Genomic DNA, 25,255 nt, shown 5'->3' with positions numbered 1-25,255 from the left:
TTAAATATATCAGAAGGAGGGCAGGCAATATCCAGAGAAGGGCAGCAAAGTTGGTGAGGGGTTTGGAGCACAAGCCCTATGAGGAGAGGCTGAGGGCACTGGGGATGCTTAGCCTGGAGAAGAGGAGGATCAGGGGAGACCTTATTGCTCTCTACAACTTCCTGAAGGAAGGTTGCTGACAGGTGGGGGATGCTCTCTTCTCCTGGGCAATCAGCATCACAACAAGGGGACACAGTCTCAAGCTGCACCAGGGGAGGTTTAGGGTGGATGTTAGGAAGAAATTCTTCACAGAAAGAGTGATTGGCCATTGGAATGGGCTGCCTGGGGGGGTGGTGGAGTTCACATCACTGGAGGTGTTTAGGAAGAGACTTGATGGGGTGCTTGGTGCCATGGTTTAATTGACTAGATGCTGTTGGATGATAGGTTGGACGCACTGATCTTGAAGGTCCCTTCCAACCTGGTTAATTCTATTCTATTCCATTCCATTCCGTTCCATATTTCAAGTAGAAGCCTACACTGTTGAAACTGAATATGAAAAGCAGAACAGAATAGAATTCTATTCTCTTCTATTTTGCCAAAATGAGATTGCCATTGCTGGGAATGAGATGGCAAGTTTCAGATGAAAGTTAATTTTTAATTTTGAAGAAAATTATCTCAAATTTGTCTGTTATAATTCATTAAGGCAGCCAGTGAAGTGAAAAACTTAGAAAACAGTAAAGGCTTTTCAGATTCATATAATCTGCCCATTTATAATCTTAAGTGTATTACACCTCCAAATTCCACTCATCTGAAAGAACATGATAAAAATAACAGCAACGACGGGAGAGCACGACCACGATGTTATACCATGATCACGTTAGACCATGACCACGATCAGTAATTCTCTCATGCTGGAAGTTTTCAATGAGAAGAAGCTGAGAAAGATCATCCTCCCCATGCAAAAGCTGAAAACATTCCTATGCTTCTACAGAAGATTAATTTGTAACAGCTTAGGTTATTAGAAAATTCCCCATTCCTTCACTGAGTTTTAGGCTCCACCATCCAGTTTTCTGCTTATATTTCTTGGTTATTTTCTTGGTTAATTTCTTTTTTTACTTTTTTTTTTTTTTTTTTTAATGTTTTGACTTCTAGAATAGAATAGAATAGACCAGGCTGGAAGAGACCTTCAAGATCATCGCGTCCAACCCATCAACCAATCCAACCCACCTAAACAACTAACCCATGGCGCCAAGCACCCCATCAAGTCTCCTCCTAAACACCTCCAGTGATGGTGACTCCACCACCTCCCCGGGCAGCCCATTCCAATGGGAAATCACTCTCTCTGTGTAGAACTTCTTCCTAACATCCAACCTAAACCTCCCCTGGTGCACCCTGAGACTGTGTCCTCTTGTTCTGGTACTGGCTGCCTGGGAGAAGAGACCAACCTCTGCCTGTCTACAACCTCCCTTCAGGTAGTTGTAGAGAGCATAAGGTCACCCCTGAGTCTCCCCCTCTCCAGGCTAAGCAACCCCAGCTCCCTCAGTCTCTTCTCACTTACTGCATTAATCCTGATATTTTGTTTGCTTCTTTGCTTTCTGTCATTCAAAGACAACTCATGTCAGAGGAGATAATACTGTTTAGTACATAACAATCAAGTATATCTATGCAGATGTTAAAATGTGGTTCCCTAGTTCTTTTTTCTTTATACTTCCCACACTATTTTGGGTTAGGGTCTATTTTTGAAAATACTCTGCATGCACCCATGATTAGAATTTGTGCTTTTTATGAATTACTTGTCAGAAGCTCTTCACATTACTTGTGATAACTGAAAAACACAAATATCATTTATTTAGCAGGCAACTCAGTTGACAACCACTAAACACTGAAAGTATCTCCACAAAGTAACAGACCATTCGGTGTCATTATCCAGACATTTATTTAAAACCAATAAAAATCCACCTTTGTCAAATATTAATGTTTTAACAAACACTGTAAGGTGGTGCCCAGAGAAGGGCAATGAGGCTGGTGAGAGGCCTTGAGCACAAGCCCTACGAGGAGAGGCTGAGGGAGTTGTTTAGCCTGGAGAAGAGGATGCTCATGGGAGACCTTATTGCTGTCTACAACTACCTGAAGGGAGGTTGTAGCCAGGAGGGGGTTGTCCTCTTCTCCCAGGCAACCAGAACAAGAGGACACAGTCTCAAGCTGCGCCAGGGGAATTTTAGGCTGGTGATGAAGAGAAAGTTCTTCACTGAGAATGTTGTTCGCCATTGGAATGGGCTGTCCAGGGAGGTGTTAGATGCACCATCCCTGGAGGTGTTCAAGAGGGGATTGGACGTGGCACTTGGTGCCATGGTTTAGTAGTCATGAGGTCTGTGGTGACAGGTTGGACTTGATGATCTTTGAGGTCTCTTCCAACCTTGGTAATTTGGTGATTCTGTGGTGTGTAAACAAATGTTGTAAGGTTCAGCTAAAGAGTCACTGCATTTATGAACAAGACCTTGTACAAGCACTGCTTTTCAACTTCCCTTTGCAGCAGAATGTGTCTGTTTTAAACCTATCCAATAAGCTGCTAGAGATCTTTTATTATTTTTTTTTTTAAGTAAGACTATCCTTCCATCATATAATAAGCACTTGTATTTTAACTGAGAGATATAAAGTTACTTCCCTTTGCATCGTATTTCCTCTAAGCCTCAAGCTTTAGCTGGCTAGCTGCTATTTAATCTCCTCACACAAATCTAGCTGCACCTTTCCCATCATCTTCTTGTATGAATGGTAAAGTTGCTACTATTTATGACAGACCTATCAAGTCATTTGATTTTACAACTCATTATTAATAAAAAAAGCCATCTAATTGTGATTGAGTTAATAAAGGGTTGCTCTCTAGCAACCAGCACCAGAACAAGGGGACACAGTCTCAAGCTGCGCCAGGGCAAGTTTAGGCTCAAGGTGAGGAGAAAGTTCTTCACAGAGAGAGTCATTCGTCATTGGAATGGGCAGCCCAGGGAGGTGGTGGAGTCACTGTCCCTGGAGGTGTTCAAGAGGGGATTGGACATGGCACTTGGTGCCATGGTCTAGTCATGAGGTCTGTGGTGACAGGTTGGACTTGATGATCTTTGAGGTCTCTTCCAATCTTAGTGATACTGTGAGATATTTGACCACCACTGCATATGCATTCAGAAGACCACATAGTGATGAACTGATGAAGACTGACTGGGAAAGTATTGAGCTCAGGAAAACAGTAATAAAAATTTCAAGTAAGAAAGTGATGTATTCCACGTCTCTTAAGTATTATTATTATTAATAATAATAATAATAATTCTGAAGTTAATACACATTCTCTTTGTGTGTGTGTGTGTTGCAGCTTTAAATCTGCTACACTAATCCATTTTGCCAGCATCAAGCAAACAATAAGATGAGATTAGAGACTTGGAATGAAGAATAAGGAACCCAAATATCAGCATGAAGAACTTCCACGTGTTGCATAAAAAACCCACAAACTTCTTATCAACTCTCCAGGTGACCTTTTTGTTGTACAGTTAGCAAAACATTTAGATTATGTTCCTGCAGAGGAATCACTCAGATTTAAGATCCACAAAAGCTTCATTTATATTATCTCAAGACCTTAATTATAATGGTCTCTTTGAAATAAAAACTTTCAAATCTTTCTTTCATAAGGACTTAACACTGCAGACACTCTCCAGCTTAGTTTATGAGAGTCAGACTGATTCATTCTGGGAATATTAATAATCAGCCAGCTTTGCACATGCCCCAAGTTGGAAGCTGCAGTGCCTACAATGGTTAGGCTGCAGCTGAGCATTAGTGCTGGGCAGCTTGGTTGCATCCTAGTATTAGACTCAGGCACTTAAAAGCAGCAAACGTGAGAATAAATCACACTGAGTTTAGCCCTGGAGAGCACAATTATCTTTAAGTAGACAGTTCTGTTAATTTCTGTGGACTACTCATGAGCTGAAAATTAAGCACCTTCTATTTTTCATGGCAAACTGGGGATATAAAGGATAATTACAATGAACAAAAATGTGTCACCTCAACTTGGGGCTTGATCCTGCTTCTATTAACCATGGCAAAATCCCCAGTGTGAGCACAGGCAGGCCACAAAGAATGAGTTCATCTGTTTGAATTATTCTTTTCTCATTTATCTAAAATATTTTTTGACACATGTTTATAACTTTTAACTCCAGTCTTTAGAATCTGTATAGCACTGGCACAGTTCTTGTAAAACGCAAGTGGCAATAACATCAGAGAATTGAATCCTGCTGTTTCCACATAAATTACATACAGTGGGTCTTCACATGCTGTGAGATCTCCTGTAGTGATTTCTTAATATATTTCAGACCATTTTTTCAGGGGTAGTATAAAAGATACAACAATTGCTCCTGATTCTGTAATGAGGATTTAAAATACGTCTGTTGTTTTACTAAAGGAGAGGCAAACTATTCTAAAAATATTACCTTAATAAATCTCTTGCAAGTTTGTGGTATATTTCCTTCAGTACATGAAATATTTTGGTTTCAAAGACCTATGCAGCCCTGTAACTTTTGCCTCTACTTCTTCCCCACCCCCCCGCCAAGAAACGTCACTGACTAAAATAGAAGCTGATCAGGCTCCTGTTAAACTCAGTAACAGAACTGCCTCTGAATTAAATAGGAGTGAGATCAGTCTCAGGCTGAACGACAGTGAGAACAATTATGGAACTGATTACACAGTGAGGAAGATTAAAATTAACAGCTAAACAATTAAATAGGAAATAAACTAAAGAATACATGCAAAATTAAAAAGGCCAGACTAAAAATACAAACAATGGCTATGGTTTCCAGAGACAAAGTAGTGGATTAGAGGTCCAAATCCTCTTGCAGTTCAGTAAGAGCAGAGCCTCTCTCTTTTGCTTTTTTAAATCCTGGCTGAAATTAAGTAATTTGAGGCAAATATAAAGTCCAAATGAGGGGAAAAGTCCCCATGATCTATGGCAATGCCTGAACAGCATATAGGACACACATCACATCAACTAACCAAGTATCAAGTCTACATGTTATCTGGTAGCACAGGACCTGGTCCAAGTGGCTCTTGGCCCACAGTACACCAAGACAGCCACACCTTTAAGATGGCACTGCCTAGATGTTTTCTTTTAGTCACTTCTCCCTTGAATGGTTAAACAGAAAAAACTTGAAGTGACAAGGGGAGACAAAATAGAAACAAATAGTCAGTAGGTTAGCACATCTTCTCCCTCACCCTGCTTTACCTTCACAAGCAAGTTCCTGCTTCCCAAATTGCTCTGAGCCAGCTCCACACCTTTCACAGTTTTAGCTCATTGCCCACTATCACTCTGCATCCTGGTCCTAACACTAGGAACCCATTCCATAACCTCTCACACCTGACTTTTCCACCCTGCTCTTCACTGCAGCCTCTGTTTCTCTGCTGTGGTATTCAGGATGTCTCCCCAGTTTTACAGCACCTTGCAATCCTCACTTTGTACAGGTTCAGGGTTTCCTAAGAGAATCATAGAATGATAAAAGTTGGAGAAGATCTCTAAGTTCATCAAGTCCAACCATCAACCCACACCACTAAACATCACCATGCCCACTATACCGTGTCCCAAAGTTCCATGTCTACATGCTTTTTGAACACCTCCAACTTTGAAGATGACTCCACCACTTCCCTGGGTAGCTTATTTCAATGCCTGACCACTCTTTCAATAATGGTATTTTTCCTAATACCCAATCTAAACCTCCCCTGGCACAGTTTGAGACCATTTCCTCTTGTCCTATTGCTAGTTACTTGGACGAGACCAACCTCCACTTCACTAAAACCTGCTTTCTGGTTGTTTACAGAGCAATATGGTCTCCCCTTAGCCTCCTCTTCTCCAAGATGAAGAACCCCAGCTTCTTCAGCCATTCCTAACAAACGTGTTCTCCAGACCCTCCACCAGCTTCATTGCCCTTCTTTGGACACACTCCAGTAACTCAACCTCCTTCTTGTAGTGAGGGGCCCAAAACTGAACACAATGTTTGACGTGCAGCCTCACCAGTGCTGAGTTCAGGCAGACAATCACTACCCTACTCCTCAGACCACACTATTCCCAATACAGGCCAAGATCCTGTTGGCCTTCTTGTCCACCTGACCATACTGCTGCCTCATGTTCAGCTGGCTGCCAATCAGCAGCCCTTAGTCCTTTTCTGCCAGGCAGCTTTCCAGCCACTCTTCCTCTAGCCTGTATCATTGCATGGGGTTGTTGTGACCGAAGTGCAGGACTCAGCGTGTGGCCTTATTGAACCTCATACAATTGACCTTTGCTCACTGATCCAGCCTGCCCAAATCCCTCTGCAAAGCCTTTCTAGCTTCAAGCAGATCAACACACCGGCACAATTTGGTGTTCTCTGCAAACTCATCAAGGGAGCACTCAATCAATATCATTAACAGATATTTTATTATAAATATCATTAACAAATATATTAAATAAGACTGGCCCAAAATCTGAGTCCTGGGGAACACCACTTGTGACTCACTGCCAGCTGGATTTAACTCCATTCCTCACAACTCTCTGGGCTCAGTTGTCCAGCCTGTTTTTTCATCTAGCAAAGAGTACACTTGTTAAAGCCATGAGCCACCAGCTTCTCTTGGAGAATGCTTTGGGAGGCAGTGTCAAAGGCTTCCCTACAGTCCAGGTAAACAATATCCACTGCCTTTCCCTCATGCACTAGGCAGGTCACCTGGTCATAGAAGGAGCTCAGGTTGGTCAAGGAGGACCTGCCTTTCATGAACCCATTCTGACTGGACCTGATCATCTGCTTTGTGGTCCCACACCTGCCTTGTGAGCATGCCCATGATAAACTGCTCCATACTCTTCCCTGCTACCGAGCTCAGGCTGACAGGTCCTAGTTCCCTAGATCCTCCTTCTGGTCCTTCTTGTAGATGGGCATCACATTGGCAAGCCTCCAGCCATCTGGGACTTCCCCTGTTAGCCAGGACTGCTGACAGATGCTGGAGAGTGGCTTGGCAAGCTCCTCTACCACCTCCCTCAGTGCTCTGGGTGGATAAAAGGTGCAGTACAGACCATGGAGTTCCACTTTGCCTAGCTGTTCACTCAGAAGGGCAGACATAACACTATGAAAAATGAGTAAAAAAGGACAAAACCTTTCTTTCACATTGTTACAACACAGAGAGACAGAAGTGTTCGCAATCCATAATTAAGAATAAATTAGCTGAAAAACTCTAAGTGCTTCTGAAGAAAGAGATACATTTAAAGGTCACATTTTAAAGCATACCTTTGAGAAGATATGGTTCATAACATCTACTGTTGCCATGAATGTACAAGTTCTCAGGATATCTGATTGAGAAGAGCACAATGCCTAGATAGTCAGACACACTACAGTACATAGCTGGACTTTGTCAGTGGTATCTCTACTCTTTCCTTTTCTCTTTCTGTCTCTCCATTCCATCCCACTGTTTGGTTCCTTCTTTCAGTACAAAGTCTGTTTCCAAATGCTTGCTTCATGGCTGAGAACAACTAAGTTTGTGTGGCCGTTTGACACTGTGCCTTTAAGAAAGGGGCACAATGGCTAAATGTTTGTAAAATATTTTGGTATTCTAAACGAATTTCATTGGCCAAGTATAGGGGGGAGGTGAGATTGGACCCAGGGGAGCTGGGAACTTTCTCTCAGTCTTCCTTCCTTTGCTGTCCCTCTCGGCTGGATCCGCTTCTGGGATTCTGGCCAACTAAGATAAGATACTAACTCCTGTACCAGGCCTTTCTTCCTTTCCTGCCCTGTTAACCGTCCACATCTCTTTTCTACCTCTTTTGGGGGAGAAGGGAGGTAGGGGGGTGAAGGGGGCACAGGGGGAAGCCCACTCTGTGGGGGGTCTGGTTTCTGGTTGAGTTCATTTGCTGTATATTCCTGTATATATTGTAAAATACCTGTGTTTGTTGTGTTACATAGAATCTGTTCCCTTGTAAAATAGAATCTCATTTCTCCGACTGGGTTTAGCCGTGGTCGCTTTCTCAGTGGGGGAGGGAAAGCAGAGCCTTTCCTTTCAAACCACCACTGTTTGAAAGCCTAAGAACAACCTGGGATGGTTGAGTGCACCATTGAAAACCACAGGTGTGCAAAAACCTTGATGTGTTCTTTTTACTTTATCCAAGGCAAAACAATGACAGTGTTCACTCAGGTCACTAGGAATTACCAAAATTGCTTGGGTTTAGCAATTCATATACATTATGTTAATTAATAAGACAAACAAAGTATGCTTAATTTTAGTGACTGTGTAAATGACAAGACTTAGATCCATTTATCTTCGATGTAATATGTTTGTAGAACTCTGGATTGTAAAGGGGACTGGAAGACAATTGTGTCTTTAGAAAAGATATCTCCCAGAACAGGGTGAATCTTACATTGAACTACTTCAGACAGATTATTTGCCCCTTCCCTATCACTCCAATCACCCAGTACAGCACTGTCTCTAGAACAAAGTGCTGCTACTGAAGAGAAGGACTGAAGAGAAGCAGAGCTGCTCAGTCTACTAGTACCTAATACACCCTGGGTAGAAACTATGGGCATTTTACTGCAACTGGAGTACTTAAAACAATCTTCTTATCAGCCCTAAACTAATCATGTCTATCCAGACAACGTGAATATATTTTTATTTATCTGCTTGGGGGAGATGCATACAAGAAAAGAGGACACTCTGCTCCTCCTCAGGGTCATAGTATCCCTTCATCCCATAGCTGTTGCAACTTGCAAAGACATTATTAGTCTTAAAGGTAAGGCATGAAATTCTCAGTAGAACACATTAGAGAAGTCTAAATCTTATGGTCCTATCCAAGGTTCTTGCTATTTTAAGTGTCTCTATTTAGTATGTCAGCTTAAACTCTGACCAGAGGATGTGTCACTGGCATTGCTAATTTTGAGCCTCTCTCTACCACATAATGAATGCTTGCAATTGTTTTTTACACTTCCTTGCATTTTTCCAGTTGGTATCACTTCTGGTTACTCTTAACTTCTTTCTCACTATGATACCATGGTAATTCTGAGATTAAAACCAAAGATAATTCTTATTCTCTCTCTCTCTTCCTTATCTGAAGCACTTTCTACTTTGGCACACATAAGCACTTAACAAAATATTGTAATGCTTTTCGTTTTTCTTTATAACCAATGAAGCTGCTATCAAGTAAGACATTAGTTAACAGTTCTATAATGCACTGACCACTTTCTTAGAATTCACTTAGGATAGTTTTAATTCCATTGAAATTTTGCAATATGACACCTAATCTCTAAATCTGACATGGAACCAAATAATGCTACATTCACTATGATGAATTCTTACCATGAGAACACGAATTGTTATCTATTTATATATACTTGATTACTTGTCCACAGAAAACACTTATACCAAGGTAAAAATGACTTAGTTTGGGAACCAATTACCCACTCTAGCACACAGTAAGACCTACATCATTTTAAAGACTTGAATAGAATAGACCAGGTTGGAAAAGACCTTTGAGATCATCAAGTCCAACCTATCATCCAACAGTATCTAATCAACTAAACTATGGCACCAAGCACCCCATCCAGTCTCTTCCTAAACACCTCCAGTGATGGTGACTCCGCCACCTCCCTGGGCAGCCCAATCCAATGGGCAATCACTCATTCTATGAAGAATTTCTTCCTAACATCCAGTCTAAACCTCCCCTGCCACAGCTTGAGGCTGTGTCCCCTTGTTCTGGTGCTTGTTGTCTGGGAAAAGAGATCAACCCCCACCTGGCTACAACCTCCCTTCAGATAGTTGTGGACAGCTATAAGGTCTCCCCTGAGCCTCCTCTTCCAGAGGCTAAATGACCCCATCTCTCTCAGCCTCCCTCATAGGGCTTGTGCTCCAGACCCCTCACCAGCCTTGTTGCCCTTCTCTGGAAACATTCAAGTGTCTCGATGTCCTTCTTAAACTGAGGGGCCCAGAACTGGACACAGTACTCAAGGTGTGGCCTAACCAGTGCTGAGTGCAGGGGCAGAGTAGCTTCCCTTCTCCTGCTGGCCACACTATTCCTGATGCAGACCAGGATGCCATTTGCCTTCTTGGCCACCTGGGCACACTGCTGGCGCATGTTCAGCCAGCTGTAAACCCCCAGGTCCCTTTCTGCCTGGCTGCTCTCCAGCCACTCCAACCCCAGCCTGTAGCGCTGCATGGGGCTGCTGTGGCCAATGTGTAGAACCCAGCACTCAGATGTGTTAAATCTCATGCCCTTGGACTCTGCCCATCTGTCCAGCCTGTCAAGGTCCCTCTGCAGGTAATGCTTGGTTCTATGTTTCAGCGTATTGACTTATATACCACATTCTCCTACAACCGGTGCCTCATAGAGTGGAAAGTCATTGTAAGACTTATCAAGCAAGTCTTTCAAAATTTTCAGGTATAATTGGTGCAATTTGGGATCATGTCTTGATACCCTTGTAATACTAAAGCATAAAATATAAGCCATATGCAGATGTAGGCTTTAGAAAAAGTATGAAAGATCAGAGGTTGGAAAGTGCATCACTCTGCAAAGAATGCTACAGACACTGTGCTATAAAGGAAGCACACACAAAGATTTGGCATTGTAATATCCACAATTTGGAAACCATATTCCCCCTCTTGGGTAGCCTCAGGAGTATGTAATGACCTCCGGTAAGTATTGTAAAGGAATTATCAGAAAATTAAACAGGGACCACATATAACATCTCTAATGTAAAAAAACCTTCCTACTGCATATATACCACTGCTCTGGTGAGATGTAATCACTTTTGAAATACAGAGGGTGATTACTTGGCTTAGAGAGGGGATAACATTAATGACAGCTTTTTAGTTTTTCATGTGCTTGTAAAGGCCAAATCGAATTTTTTCCTTGCCTACAAAAAATTACTTCTCTTCATTGACATGGCTCCTCTCAGTGCCTGAGATGTACTTGTTACACCCACGTTTTTGGCTTAATAGCTTCTCATGATCACTCTCCATTGTAGCTGGTTACTTTAAAGACTAAGCCAAAGTCATGCATAAAATGGGAATCTTATACTAATCTCTAATATGGCTAGAATGGGTAATCAAACCTGTGCATTTCCAGGGAAACAGATGATCAAGAGAGATTTGCACTGGCCTGATCCTATAAGAACCAGTATCTGTAAGTCATCCTTATGAAAATACTAAGCATATTATCCATATGGAAATGTGGATATCCATGACATGGAGCCACATGTGCATGTACATGACATAGAGCCAAATGTAACATGCTATACCCAGCACATGTTTTGGGGAGAAAGGAGGAGAGTTACTAAACAGAAAAATGTATTTGTTTCCCACATTTATTACGCTCCCAGCATTAATTCAGAGTTTACTAGATACAAGGAAAGTCTATTGCCACAGTGGATGTGATTGATCTGGAATTCTGCAAGGCCTTTGACACGGCCTCCCATAACATCCTGCTCGCCAAGTTGAAGAGATATGGCTTTGATGGGTGGACTGTTCAGTGGGTAAGGAATTGGCTGAATGGTTGCATGCAGAGGGTGGTGCTCAATGGCTTGAAGTCCAGATGGAGAGCAGTGACAAGTGGTGTCCCTCAGGGGTCTGTACTGGGACCTGTACTGTTTAATATTTTTATCAATGACATAGACAGTGAGATTGAATGCATCAGCAAGTTAGCAGATGACACCAAGCTGTGTGGTGTTGTTGATATACCAGAAGGACAGGATGTCATCCAGAGGGACCTGGACAAGCTGGAGAGGTTGGCCCAGGTAAGCACTGTGAAGTTCAACAAGAGCAAGTGCAGGGTTCTGCACATGGCCTGGAACAATCCTCACTGTCAATAAAGACTGGAGAATGAGGTAATAGAAAGCTGCCCTGTGGAAAAGGACTTGGGGCTGCTGATGGACAAGATGTTGGACATAAGCAGGCAGAGAGCACTTGCAACCCAGAAGGCCAATTACGTCCTGGGCTGCATCAAAAGCAGCGTTGCCAGCAGATCCAGAGAGGTGATTCTGGCACATTGCTCTGGTGCGACCTCACCTGGAGTACTGTGCACAGGTCTGGAGCCCTCACTATAGGAAGGACATGGAGACCTGTTGAAGGACCTCATGAAAAGGGCCTAGAGGAGGGCCATGAAAATGATCAGGGGGTTGAAGGATCTCTGCTACCAGGACAGGCTAAGGGAGCTGGGGTTGTTCAGCCTTTGGAGATCCCTTCCAGGCTGTACCATTCTATGATTCTATGAAAATGGCCCTCATTTTCTTGCCTTTAGAATATGAGAGAAGGGCTTACATTTTGAGATGCAAGTACAAGACAAATCAGACAGCAGAAATGTTCTAGCTCAGAAAGAGGAATTTGGATGTTAGTTCATTTTTTTCAGAGATGACTGAGTTGTTTCACATTTTAAAAAGGTCTTAAATTTAATTTTATATAGCTAAATCTGGATGGAAACCTGTTCCCTAAAACAGCTCTGTGGTGGTAAGTACCTCTGGTTGCCACTTTCTTTCTTTCTGTTCAGCAGTGCTTGACTCCTTCAAGAGGAGGATCACAACCTAGTCATACAATGGTTTACAGCCTGGCACGGAAGTCAGGGACTCTGATTACAATCCCCTCAAGGCTGAGCAGACAGCAGGACCTAAAATGTGCACCTCCTGCCATTAGATTCTTCTGCAACAGTGATTGAGAAAAGAATGGGGATTGATATCAACAACTGGCTTCCTAATGACACTTCTGCTCCATTAGAAGCTGTTTCACAAAAAAAAGGGCATAATTGCTGGATAAAAAAAATAGATGCTGGCATTTTCCACTTCCCCTGTGCATTAAGAGAGTCATATAATAGCTCCGAAAAGCTGCACAGGAACATCCTTTTGGATTCTTTGAGGCACCTCTTTTTAAAAGCTGTATAGAGAACATGCATTCTGGTTGCAGGAAGACTGGCTGTTCTTTCCTTCTCTTTTCTTTTGCTGCTAATGTTTAGGTGTCTAAAATACAGCTGTGTCCAGGCCCAATTAAGGAAGCTAAGACTTTGCACAGAAAATCCTGTTCGTTCACGTACACTATTTATCCTAGTTCATTGTGGGACATACTAAGGAGGTGTCCTGTGTTTTAAAATGGCATAACTGACACTTGATATTTTACACCTCTAATGGTTTTAGTCAGTATGGAGGATTTCAGTTGAAATATGGGGGTGTACGTGCACCAGCTAGCTTTAGGCATACAACTTCCGTGCTTTGAATTGTTATTGAGAAGTTAAGTTTCAGTGCTGTGAACTGCATTTTTATAGAGATCTGAAGAAAAGATCAAAAACATAGTGAGGATCACTCCTGAGCAAGTCTGACATTCGCTGGCAATGAGCCAAGAATAGTTTTAGGATGTTTTGAGGAGAATATATATTATAAATGTACATGTTGTTTGTATTGGTTTTGGAAGGAATAGCTTTGAAGTAAAGTTCTTTCCTTTTCATTTAAATGGCCTTTATGAATCAGGCTGCATATTACAGTGAGCTATTAACACACTGCAAACTTCTAGGTGGACGTATTTAATTTGTTTTCAGAGTTGCTTGTTTTGATTAAACTAGAATATATGGATCTAGCCTTGTGTAGCCTGGATATAGTAGTAGAAGTCTTTGGAGATTAAGCCAAAAAGATGGAGTAAAAAGACCTGGACAAGCATCAGTCACAAAGTCTAAAATCATATGGAATCTATAAAGAAAATACATATTTACTAGTTGTCATGTAACAAACACAACCTTTAAAAAAATCCACTTCATACATTTAGCTTCAAAGGAAGAAAGTACAGCTACTCATTTAGTGTGAGGCTAAATCCCAATGCACTTGAAAATAATAATGATAATGATAGTAATAGTAGTAGTAGTAATATAGCTTTGTGCATGTTTCAGGATTTGGCCCCAGAAAATATCTTAGGAAAGAACTAAGAGCATTAGTTTAAATGGATTAAAATGAATGAGACATCCAACTATCAGACTTTCCTGTTTGCATTTAACACAGAGCTTCCTGCAAGGCTATCTTCAACCAGAATATATGGAATTACTTACTGTGCAAAGTGTCTCAAATGTCTTTTCGGAGACAAAGGATCCATCAAGGCCAAAAAGAAAAATAGATGCGTAAGAAAGCATCCCTCCAAGGATAATAAGGTTGTTCATGTATGGACTGGACATCTTTATTAGTCTATGGACAAAAGGTGATAGTGCATTAAAGAAGAAAAGAGTACTGTTAGGCTATTAGAGCAATAAAGAGGAATTTTTTTTGTAACCAAGCAAACAGATAACCCTTCCTGTAGAACTCCACGAAATTTACAGGTATGCACAATATTTTCTGTTTTATTAAGTCTAGCATTGTTTCAGCTTTTTTAATGCTTATTAAAAAGACCTCCTGTTCTACTCTTATCTAGGGGTAATGCTAACAGCAGTCAGTCAAACATAAATCTAAAAAAAAATTACACTTTCCAGAGAGTGTAAAAGAACTTGTCTTAACAAACAGGCAATCTTTTTTTCAGTGTGAATATATCACACAGTGATTTCATTTAAATAGTTTTAAATATCATCTTTCCACAGTTTTAACATGTTCCTTAAATATACATATATATGTGACAGACTCTACAAACATGGCATTTAAATATGAAAGAAGTAGTGATAGAAGTAACATGAGTGTCTTACTTCTGATTTCTGTTTTTGATGTTGAAGAACAGGAAAGCGCTGGCCATAATCATTCCTAGGATGGTGAGGGCAGAGAGGATGCTGTAGAGAGGCAGAGAGATCTTGCGTAGCTCCTCCTGTATAATTGTTTTGTCCTTTGGAGGTTCAAGTCCTAGAATCACAAGAGGAAAAAAAGGGCTAAAGGTCAGCCAGATGTAGAATTTCTGTAAGAAAATTTGCCTCTTGATTTCATGGTGTTAGCAACTGTGAACCACATCAGCAGATAATGAAATCCTTGACTTAGACAGGCATGTGTCAGTCACACTGACTGACAAGAAAGCTTCTGTTTCTGAAGCAGGTAAACATTTTTGGATTTAAAAAAAAAAAAAAAAAATCACACCAAAACTCTGATGTAGAACCCCATCAAACATATGCTAATTATCCTCATATTAAAGTGCAAATAAACACTAAAATGTGTACCATGACTGTAAATTTTATCATTATAGATTATGGTTTTCTTCTGAAACAAGAGACAGAGCAGCGAGTAGAAAGCAGAAAGCGTTGTTTCTCTGCAGACTGTCATTATCACCATGGCAAATTCAAAAAGCCTGCCTAGATACTTTCCACAGCTGAAGATAAGTCTTGGCGTGGCATCACTGGTGCATGAACTGATGGCCCTGGGGGGCTGAAGTGGTTTTGGCCCCTCAGTTTAGGAAGGACATCGAGACACTTGAACGTGTCCAGAGAAGGGCAACGAGGCTGGGGAGAGGCCTTGAGCACAAGCCCTATGAGGAGAGGCTGAGGGAGCTGGGGTTGTTTAGCCTGGAGAAGAGGAGGCTCAGGGGAGACCTCATTGCTCTCTACAACTACCTGAAAGGTGGTTGTAGCCAGGAAGGGGTTGGTCTCTTCTCTCTAGCAACCAGCACCAGAACAAGAAGACAGTCTCAAGCTGTGCCAGGGGAAGTTTAGGCTCGAGGTGAGGAGAAAGTTCTTCACAGAGAGAGTCATTCGTCATTGGAATGGGCTGCCCAGGGAGGTGGTGGAGTCACTGTCCCTGGAGGTGTTCAAGAGGGGATTGGACGTGGCACTTGGTGCCATGGTCTAGTCATGAGGTCTGTGGTGACAGGTTGGACTTGATTATCTTTGAGGTCTCTTCCAATCTTAGTGATACTGTGTGATACTGTGAAATGGGACACTGGGCTGTGGGTAGGTTTGGGAAAGCCCTGGGAGTGGGAAGGGGCAGGACTGTTGGTGTATTCAGGACTCTATAGAATGGAATGTGGAAAATTGATAGCAAAGGTTTTATAGGAACAGACCTACTCTGCAAATCCCTGCAGACATAAACTGGATGTCTGAATTTACATACATAGAATAAACCAGGTTGGAAGAGACCTTCAAGATCATCACGTCCAACCCATCAACCAATCCAACACCACCCAAACAACTAACCCATGGCACCAAGCACCCCATCAAGTCTTCTCCTGAAAACCTCCAATGATGGTGACTCCACCACCTCCCCAGGCAGCCCATTCCAATGGGCAATCACTCTTTCTGTATAGAACTTTTTCCTAACATCTAGCCTGAACCTCCCCTGGCACAGCCTGAGACTGTGTCCTCTTATGTTGAAAACTATGTGCTTGATAAGCAGACAGCTCCTACTCATTAATGGTTTCTCAGTTTAATGAGAGTAATTGCTTTCCAACACACTGTATCACCTACTTCCCATACTCAATTTTACCGGACTAATTTATTTTTAGTAATGCAAAGGATTGCCAAAAAGCCTTTTGCATCACTATCTTCCTTCAGAAAGGGATTTGTGTGTTCTACAGTGCCTGATCCTGTCCTTGCACATAAGCTCACAACACAGGACTGAGCAGCTTCATTTAAGAAAATGGCTGGGGAGGCTGAGTTTCATGCAGCTGCTGATCACAGACCTGTACGTAACTGACTAGAAGATGCCGCAGCAAAAATTTCACATACACTCTTCTGCTTTGCACCTAGAAGAATATTCAACTATTTCTACAGTACAATAGCTTTGTCCATACCAGCTAAGCTGAAACAATTCGGGCAATGGAAACTTACTATCCTTTAATGTCCAAGAGTTCTGAAAATAAAATAGTAATAAAAAAATGCTTTCCAGTGATCCTAGTGAAGTGGCAGTCAAGGAACTGCCACCATCAAACCTTTTGCTGATCTGATATTGGAGAAAAGTACCTGAGATTTTCCCCCTTTTCTCTTTCCTACTTCAGACCATGCATTTACAGAGCATGATGCTTCCTAAGCTAGGCAAGCAACAAGCCAAAACCACAGTAAAGCAGATGCTTTAGCTAAGTTGAAGTAGATTACAGGAAAAAACAAAGCCCTCCTTTAATTGAAATCTGCAAAGTACACTGATGATCTGCATTTGTTAAATATGAACACTCAGTTATTCTATAAAATGTATTTTCTTATTTGTTAAATAGCCATTCAATTCTACCTCAGATAAATTCTTGTTCTCTTGTGTGCAATTTTATGCAAAGGTTTTAAAAGGGCTCTATTTGCCACTCTTAATTTCAATTACTTAAAGTTACTAAGTTTTTTTTTGTACTGCCTGGAAGTGTCCTCCACATCAAATACATGATACCTCCCTGGAGGTGTTGAAGAGGGGATTGGACGTGGCACTTGGTGCCATGGTCTAGTCATGAGGTCTGTGGTGACAGGTTGGACTCGATCTTTGAGGTCTCTTCCAACCTTGGTGATACTGTGACTGTCTCAATGAAAAGTTAAGGTGGGTAAATGGAGACGGTTTCTGTGAGTCACATAATGAATCCTTAGACAAATATAAGTCAGGCTATGGGTGGAAGGCACACTAAATATGGTCAGAACAAGATCCTGGAAAAAAACTGAGCAGAAAATTTTTCCCAGCACTAAATGTCCATAAAGGCATACAGTTATGAACAAAAGCTGCTTCATATTACTTGGTTCATCCTGCATATGTTCTGTGGAAATTAATCGTGTTGAATCAGTATTTAACTACATGATCCTTGTGGCAAAGATAATCGCTTTTACACTTTACACTTTTACAACTGGGACAGGTTCTGTGCTCTTCATTTCCAAATCCTCATTCTCAGACAGATGTGAGAAGTTCATGTAGCTGTGCTCTTTGAAGTCCAGCAAAGGAGTAGTAGATAGATTAGAAATGAAACTCCAGGTATGCTCAGGTAAACCTTGAGTGTTGGGACAGGACACTGGAGGCAGGAGTAGCAGAGCATGGGATACAACAGCTTGATACTCATCCACTGCTCCCAGGGGAAACCACACAGATGTCATGAAGCTGACCTTACTTTCCATTACTGAATTGCACTATAGCAGGGCTTGAGATTAAGTCTTAATTATTAGCTTTAAAAATAATGCATATCCCTATATTCAACAAGAGGGATCCTCAAAACTAATTTCAGCTGACATCTGGCTGCCATGAACATATGCTCAGAATCTAAGTTGTGGGTAGGCCTGCACTCCAACTGCTGTGAGGGCAGAGGAAGACTCCATGTTAACTTTGGAGTAGCAAGGGATCAAAAATGGCCGAAGATACAGCAAGGCAGGCTACCTGCCTGCTGTGGACCTTGGCATTACTGCTGGGCTGAACGCCCTCTCTGTCCCTGTTTCACAAGGGCCATCTCAAAGCTAACCTTGGGATTTTAAAACCCTGTTTTCTAACTGTCTAACAGACACCTCCCAAAAGAAAACCACCACCTCCTCCTTGTGTGTGCAAATACAGTGTTCAGAAGGATATCCCTTAGATGATATGAACTGGGGGAGTAGGAAATGGGAATGAGATCAGAACATTATCGATCAGCGGAGATGAAATTGAAGACGTACATGTAGCTTGTAAAAATATCAAAGAATGTTTGTGTACACATGGAAATTTGAATTTTTCTTGGTCATAGGAATCAAAACAAGTATACAACATGAGACCATTATGATTTTCTGGAAGTCTCCTGCTTTTTTTTTTTAATTAAGAACACCACAGTTCCCCTTCTCTTTATACAGTGTCACAGTCTTTTAATACTAGGAATCCTAAACCAGCCCTTTAAAAGCATTCAGTCTTACAATCTACACACAGCTATCCATATCATTCCTGTTCCTCTTTCCATTTTTCAGTCCTACCTTGGAACCTAATGCTGTTGTTCATAATTTCCAGTTCATCAGCCACAGCATTGTACTCTCCCACCTTCACTTCCTTTCTTTCTGCAGAGAAACAAAGAAGAGCAATTGTTTATGGCAGTTCACGTGTTCTCAATTATTTAACTGATTTTGCCTTCTTTGGTTTTTTTTTTTGACAGTACATCAAAAAGGAAAGGAAATATACCTGAAGTGCATGATTAAAGCAGAATGCTGGACAGCTAACATCATTAAAAGAAACATTTCTGAATCTTTAAAGAAACACACAATATTTTTTAAAACCCATTTACGTAATCAGAGAATTGTTGTTACTGGGCACATGCTTGTCCAGTTTAATCATATTGCTTCACACTATGCAGGATATATTCCTGTGAGAACAGGCATGGCTAAATCACACATTCCACTCTTATTTAACAACTAGGACAGCTTGCCTAGTGAAGTATTTTCCCAAGGGAGTCACCATGGCAGGCTCCAGCCAGTATGGAGTAGTCTGCGTAGTTAATAGATAGGCTGGGAATCTAATCTCCTATTCTGACTAGGAATTAGCAGCTCATTAGTACCTTGACTGCAAAACACACAATACTATATAATTAAAGCTAACACAGACTGAAGCTAAAATTTTACTGTTGCTCTCTTCTGCTATTTTGGGACTATCTTCACGTACATGGCCTCCTTGTACCCTACAGGACAGAGCAACACAGATACAGGAAGTTAATTTGCTTGGTTTCTGCCCTGACCTCAGCACACATTAGTCCTGCCCATCTGGTAACATCTTGCATTGATTATTTTCTGCTGTTTCTGTTGGATTTTTGGTATGGTTTAGAAGTGCAGAAACTTACTAAATTATTGCTTTTACACTGAAACTTGTACAGTAATGTTTATAAATGTGTGAAGGGTGAGTGTCAGGCTCTTCTCAGAGATGCCCAATGATAGGACAAAGGGCAGTGGATGCAAGCTGGAGTTTAGAAGGTTCCACGTGAACATAAGGAAAAACTTTTTCACTGTGAGGGTGACAAAACACTGGAACATGCTGACCAGAGAGGTTGTGGAGTCTCCTTCTCTACAGACATTTGAAACCCACCTGGACGCGTTCCTGTGTGACCTACTTTAGGTGATCCTGACCTGGCAGGGGAGTTGGACTAGGTGATCTTTTGAGGTCCCTTCCAACCCCTAATAATCTGTGATTCTGTGATTTTGATAAGAGATATATAAACCACAGGTACATTGGTTACAATTTTGAGTTGGCTCAGCAGAGCCATAAATTTCCCTTCAGGCCTCTACATCTGCAAACGTACAACCCAATTTACATTTCAATTTTGAGCTCATCTCCCTATTTGTGAAACTGATTTTGGGAGCTTATGATCTTGAACTAGACAACAAATTTGAAAAGGTTGTATTTCACCCAACAGCTCCACATTAACCTTTTCTCAGTCCTCACTCAAAGTGATTCTGTCTGTTCAGCTCTGCTGAGTGGAGTAGCTGGGTCCATTTTAGTATCATAGTACATTAGAAGTTGGAAGGGACCTCAAGAGATCATCAAGTCCAAACTCTCCGCCAAAGCAGGATTACTTAGGGTAGTCTGCACAGGAATGCATCCAGGTGGGTTTTGAAAGTCTCCAGAGAAGAAGTAAAATCTACACTAATTAATACTAATCTGAGAATTCACAGGAGGCACAAGTTTTCCTTACATAAGATCCACTTTTTATTGTTAAAACTGTTTATGATGCATTGTAGGCTGGGCTGTAAATCCAGCAGAGAGAGCCTAGGCATTTGCTATAACCTCACAAAAAGCTGGAGTTTGCAATTCTGGAAACTGATTTGCCTTGCACATGAGCGTGATCCTCTTATGGGGTGCTAAAACCAGTTTGGAATAAAAGCACAATCCACTGGTCATCAGCAGCAGTTTCACAAAGACCATCCACAGAACATGACACGCTCTTAGGAGTTTATACTTTCTGTCACTGGCTGAAAATTCTCTGTGAAATAGATTTACACAAATATTTGACAGTCTAAAACAGAAAATTCTTCCTAGAAGTCACTTAACAGATAAAATGATTACTGCTAAAAGCTGAACCAATTCACTCCCATATGTATTTGCAGCATGACAGCTATTACCCACAGATCTAAAACATCAAAACAGAACCTAGAAAGGAGACAAGCACCAGAATATGTACAACACACCACGTGCACATTAGGTGCCAGATAATCTACATCATCTACCTATACCAAATAGAAAGGACATACACCTTGATTTTGTTCTAGCTACAACTTTACAGCAACATAGAGTAATACATAAAACTCTGGGTTCAGATAGAGAATTGAGATAAGAGTTTACTGAATAAATGAAGTAGTAGTAAGAGTAGTAGTAAGAGTAGTAGTAAGAGTAGTAGTAAGAGTAGTAGTAAGAGTAGTAGTAAGAGTAGTAGTAAGAGTAGTAGTAAGAGTAGTAGTAAGAGTAGTAGTAAGAGTAGTAGTAAGAGTAGTAGTAAGAGTAGTAGTAAGAGTAGTAGTAAGCACAATTACCCTAGCCTATTTACAGAACAAACACAACAGAAACCAGCAGCAAGCAGAAGCAAGTGAGGTAAAAACCGAAGGCAGGGAGCTACTCCCACATCCCTCCCTGTCCTGCTGCCATCTCAGCAGAAGAGAAAACACCAAAACCCCTGGAACCCAAAAGCAGCAACTGGAACAGGAAGCATCTCATGTTACAGTCTGAGCTTGAAGCCCCATAATACTTTGGCCCAGGCAGCATTTTCATTTTGAAGATGGCATGAGGCAGGGCAGTTCTGAATAACAGCAGCAAATTTTAATTCAACCCATGACAAGGATATACCATCCATTTCATGGTATGGTTACAGGGATGCTGAGGGAAGGCACAAATAGTCTTTTTGCTCTTTTGTACACCCAGCAAGGAGTATAACTATAGCTGTTTTTATTTTTCAGTTCCCCAAACATCAGTGACACTCATCTCCAAATATTAACTAAAGGAAGCAAGGAAGTAGCACTATGGCTCTCTGTTCTCTTGAGTAGGCCAACATGGCTAAGGATGGGACTGCAGGCTCTACGTTCCTATACGCCATGCCCTTGAATTCCCTTTGGAAGTTCTGAATTATTTATCAGCATACTGTTTGTATAATTTAGTTTCTATCTGTCAAAATCTTTGTGGGCTCAATAATAAAAGAACAGGAGGCAGTGGAACTCCTTCAAATAAACACACCAACAAAGGGCTTTGCACAATATTCTGAATATGATGTTGACTTCTTTCTGCAATGCTTCCCCTATTTTTAACTTTGTCTTTCCATACTCATGATAGAGAGATGCTCAGGTTAAAATGAAGAGGGAAAATGTGAGAAAAACCATACTGGTTCTGTGAGATAATGCTTGTCTACACCATCACAAGAGTGGCAGGATTTTAGAACTTGAATCTGCAGCTGTTCTTTCAGACAGGAATAGAAAAGAATGAACACTAACCGATCCAGAGAAAACTGGTCCAAAAAAAAAGGTAATAGAAAATTATACCTATTGAACATAATTATAAACAACTAATCCTTGCTGTTAATTAATTGTCACAGATAGATCACTTACATGCCAAGATGAAAGCCTTCTGCCAACAAAGAACTCTTAAAGGTGAATTAAAATGCTTTCTTCTACTTGTTTTATAAGAGAATTTTATAGCCCATTGTAAGGAACACTGCCACTTAATCAACTGAGTCACAATTCAGAACATTAATACAGCAGATTTTTTTAACTACATATCAGGTAGCTACATGTTCTTGTTGAATGTAAGCAAAAATAATCCTGCAATGGACATGAGTTGAGTAAAACAAATTTACCAAAAAGCACAGCAGAATAGAATAGAATAGACCAGGTTGGAAGAGACCTTCAAGATCATCGTGTCCAACCTATCATCCGACACCACCTAATCAACTAAACCATGCAACCATGTCTGTATGACAGTTATCCACTGACACTGAGAATTTCCAGATGAGACTAGCTTACTTTCAGGCTTTTCTGCTATATGTCCACTATGTTTTTATATGTGTAATTATTTCCACCTCATGAAGACATTTTCTATTGAGAGTTGTTTAAGGGTGAGAAAGCACTTGCAATGCATAAGAGATGGGACACACAAACTTCCATGGCAGACTAAGGTGAAAAGTGAGATATTTTTGAGACTTACAACCCAAGAGTGTGTGTATGGGGAAAGTCTTTAGTACCTAGGAATGACATTATCAATGCCTCCACTCTCACAAACGGCTAGCTCCTAATGACAATAAAACTGTCTATATCTGAAGCTTGTAGCACTACCAAGAAATAACCCTAGTGGTGATGAAATTAAGTCAATACAAAAATGTTTACACTAGTGTAATCACCAGTATAATTTATGCTGATAGTAATAAGGGTACTCTGAAATAACAGCGTGTTATGATGTTACAAAAAGATGTATATTGATATGTGAATGCATTCATGAACTCCTACATGTATTGCTGGCTATACCAATGTAAAAAAACCTGTCTAGAACACCAAAACAAAAATAAATTAACAGGTCTGCCCTAACATGACCATGCTGGCCAAACCACATGCCTGTAAATGAAAATAAAGGACCTCAAAGCTTTAAATAGCTTACAGTACTTGGCACTACTATTGTTATGTTACTGCAGCTCATTATAAAGTTAGAATTCCATGCTAACTATAACAACAAACAAGCAGGTGATGAACATTCACATTCCAACAAATACAAAGTAAATTTAATAATTTTACTATGGACTATTCTCTAGGTGAGGGACACTGAGGGTTCTCATCTAAAGGGCACTTAGGCTGTTCTCAATTTAGAAGCAGCAGAAAAAAAAAGATATAATGTGTAGCTGAAAGCATACCTAGGTCTTAGTTCTTCCTGAAAATCATCCCTGGATAAGGTGATGCTACCATGGTTCCTTCTCCTTGAAAAGCTGTTCAAAGTTTTCTATGTAGCTCCTCTTTGTCCAGTGAGGAAATTATCACTGTACTCCTTGAAAACCTTCCTCTGACATCACTTTAACAACCTCTTCTCCCACTCTTTGTCAGCTGCCCCTCTTGCTTAACTCATTGTAATTCAGTGGGAGTAATCAGATGCTTAGCACAGTAGAAAATCTTGCTGCATATTCAGCACTCAACAGCCTATCCCAGGATACAATATTACTAAACCTTCTTCTAGAAGAGAAACATTTTGATCTTGCACATTGTTCCTCACCCATGCATTGCAGACCAACAGGACTGCTGAGGAATATTTACTTATCAGAAAATGCCCAAGGGGCTACCAAGAGGTGAAACTGAGCATGGACCATGCACAACTGAAATGGTTGAAGATCCCTAGGAAGAGAATTACACTTAGATTTGGAAATATTTTAATTTCAAAGAAATCTCCTATATATTAATCAAAAATCATGCCACTGCAGTCACACTTTCAAAGACACATCTAACTTGTCTGAAGGTTCACATTTCACAAGTTACTGGCAATTCATTGACAGGTTCGGTCTGGAGGCAGGATGACGGGCACATGGACACATTACATTATGGTATCCTGAGGCTTGCCTTCTTCCAGTTTGGCTTCTGGTCACATTCCCTTCTAAAGAGTGAATGTTTTACTTTAGCACTTTAAACTGTCAGTCACCTAGCAATCATTCATCTGTGACAGGGCTTAGCTCTTCTTTCTCATTACCTCTATTACCTACTTCAAAAGCCCCTAAAGAGTTAATGTGCTGCTAGGAGCAAGAGTAACCCTGTGATCAAGGTTATTCAAAGAACAAGTCCCAGGAAAGAAGATGGACCTAACACAAGTAGTGAAAAATCTGAGCTGGAGACTGCAAAGTGATAACAAGTATGAGAACACTTTCTATATTTCAGTAAAACCACTCCAAATTGCCTGCAAAATCTCTTCTAACCTGTCCTACCTTTGTCTCGCCCATTTGGAAAGCTGCTTCAGAGACTAATAATCTACCACAAATGCTTTTATGTTGCTGAATTAAATCAAGCATCATGAAAGCTAATTTTCTTCAGAAAAAATACAGAAATATTTCATGCTGCGGATCTTGCAGAAACTCTTAGCAAATTAATGTAATCTTAACTTCTGTAATATATCCTTGTCAAACAGGACCAGGAAGCTTTTCAGTTATCCTTATCAGACATCAGCAATACCTGATACAAGTTGAAAGATTCCAATTAAAATACAAAATAAAAAAATAGAAAAATCACAAGAGAAGCTTATAAATAATGAATGAGCAAAGCTTTCTTTCATTACTTTCTAGCCACTTGTAGGTAACCATTGCTTTGTTTAAAGACACAAATGCTGAAATTAAGAATCGCAGTTCAAATACGGAAGAAAATGTCAGGTCAGACAGAAGATTATTCCCCAGCAGAAGCTGCCAGAAAGGAAAGAATTAAGGAAGAAAAATATGTTACCTTTGCAAGGACTTGAATTGCCAC

The 25,255-nt window shown here is 40.8% G+C and overlaps 1 protein-coding gene across 1 annotated transcript in view; it reads right to left on the bottom strand.

The window, feature by feature from the left end:
• The window catches only part of GABBR2 (gamma-aminobutyric acid type B receptor subunit 2), a 569,051-nt gene that overhangs the window by 179,085 nt on the left and 364,711 nt on the right, over positions 1–25,255 (bottom strand). The window contains exons 9-11 of the mRNA XM_054164335.1: positions 18,779–18,859; positions 14,654–14,804; positions 14,033–14,165 (exon numbers count right to left, since the gene is read on the bottom strand). Coding sequence (XP_054020310.1) covers positions 14,033–14,165; positions 14,654–14,804; positions 18,779–18,859 — 365 coding nt within the window. The remainder of the gene's footprint in view (positions 1–14,032; positions 14,166–14,653; positions 14,805–18,778; positions 18,860–25,255) is intronic.

The sequence above is a fragment of the Dryobates pubescens genome, chromosome 9 (genome assembly GCF_014839835.1).
Source record: "Dryobates pubescens isolate bDryPub1 chromosome 9, bDryPub1.pri, whole genome shotgun sequence".
NCBI classification, from domain to species: Eukaryota; Metazoa; Chordata; class Aves; order Piciformes; family Picidae; genus Dryobates; species Dryobates pubescens.
This window is presented reverse-complemented; position numbering and strand designations above follow the sequence as displayed.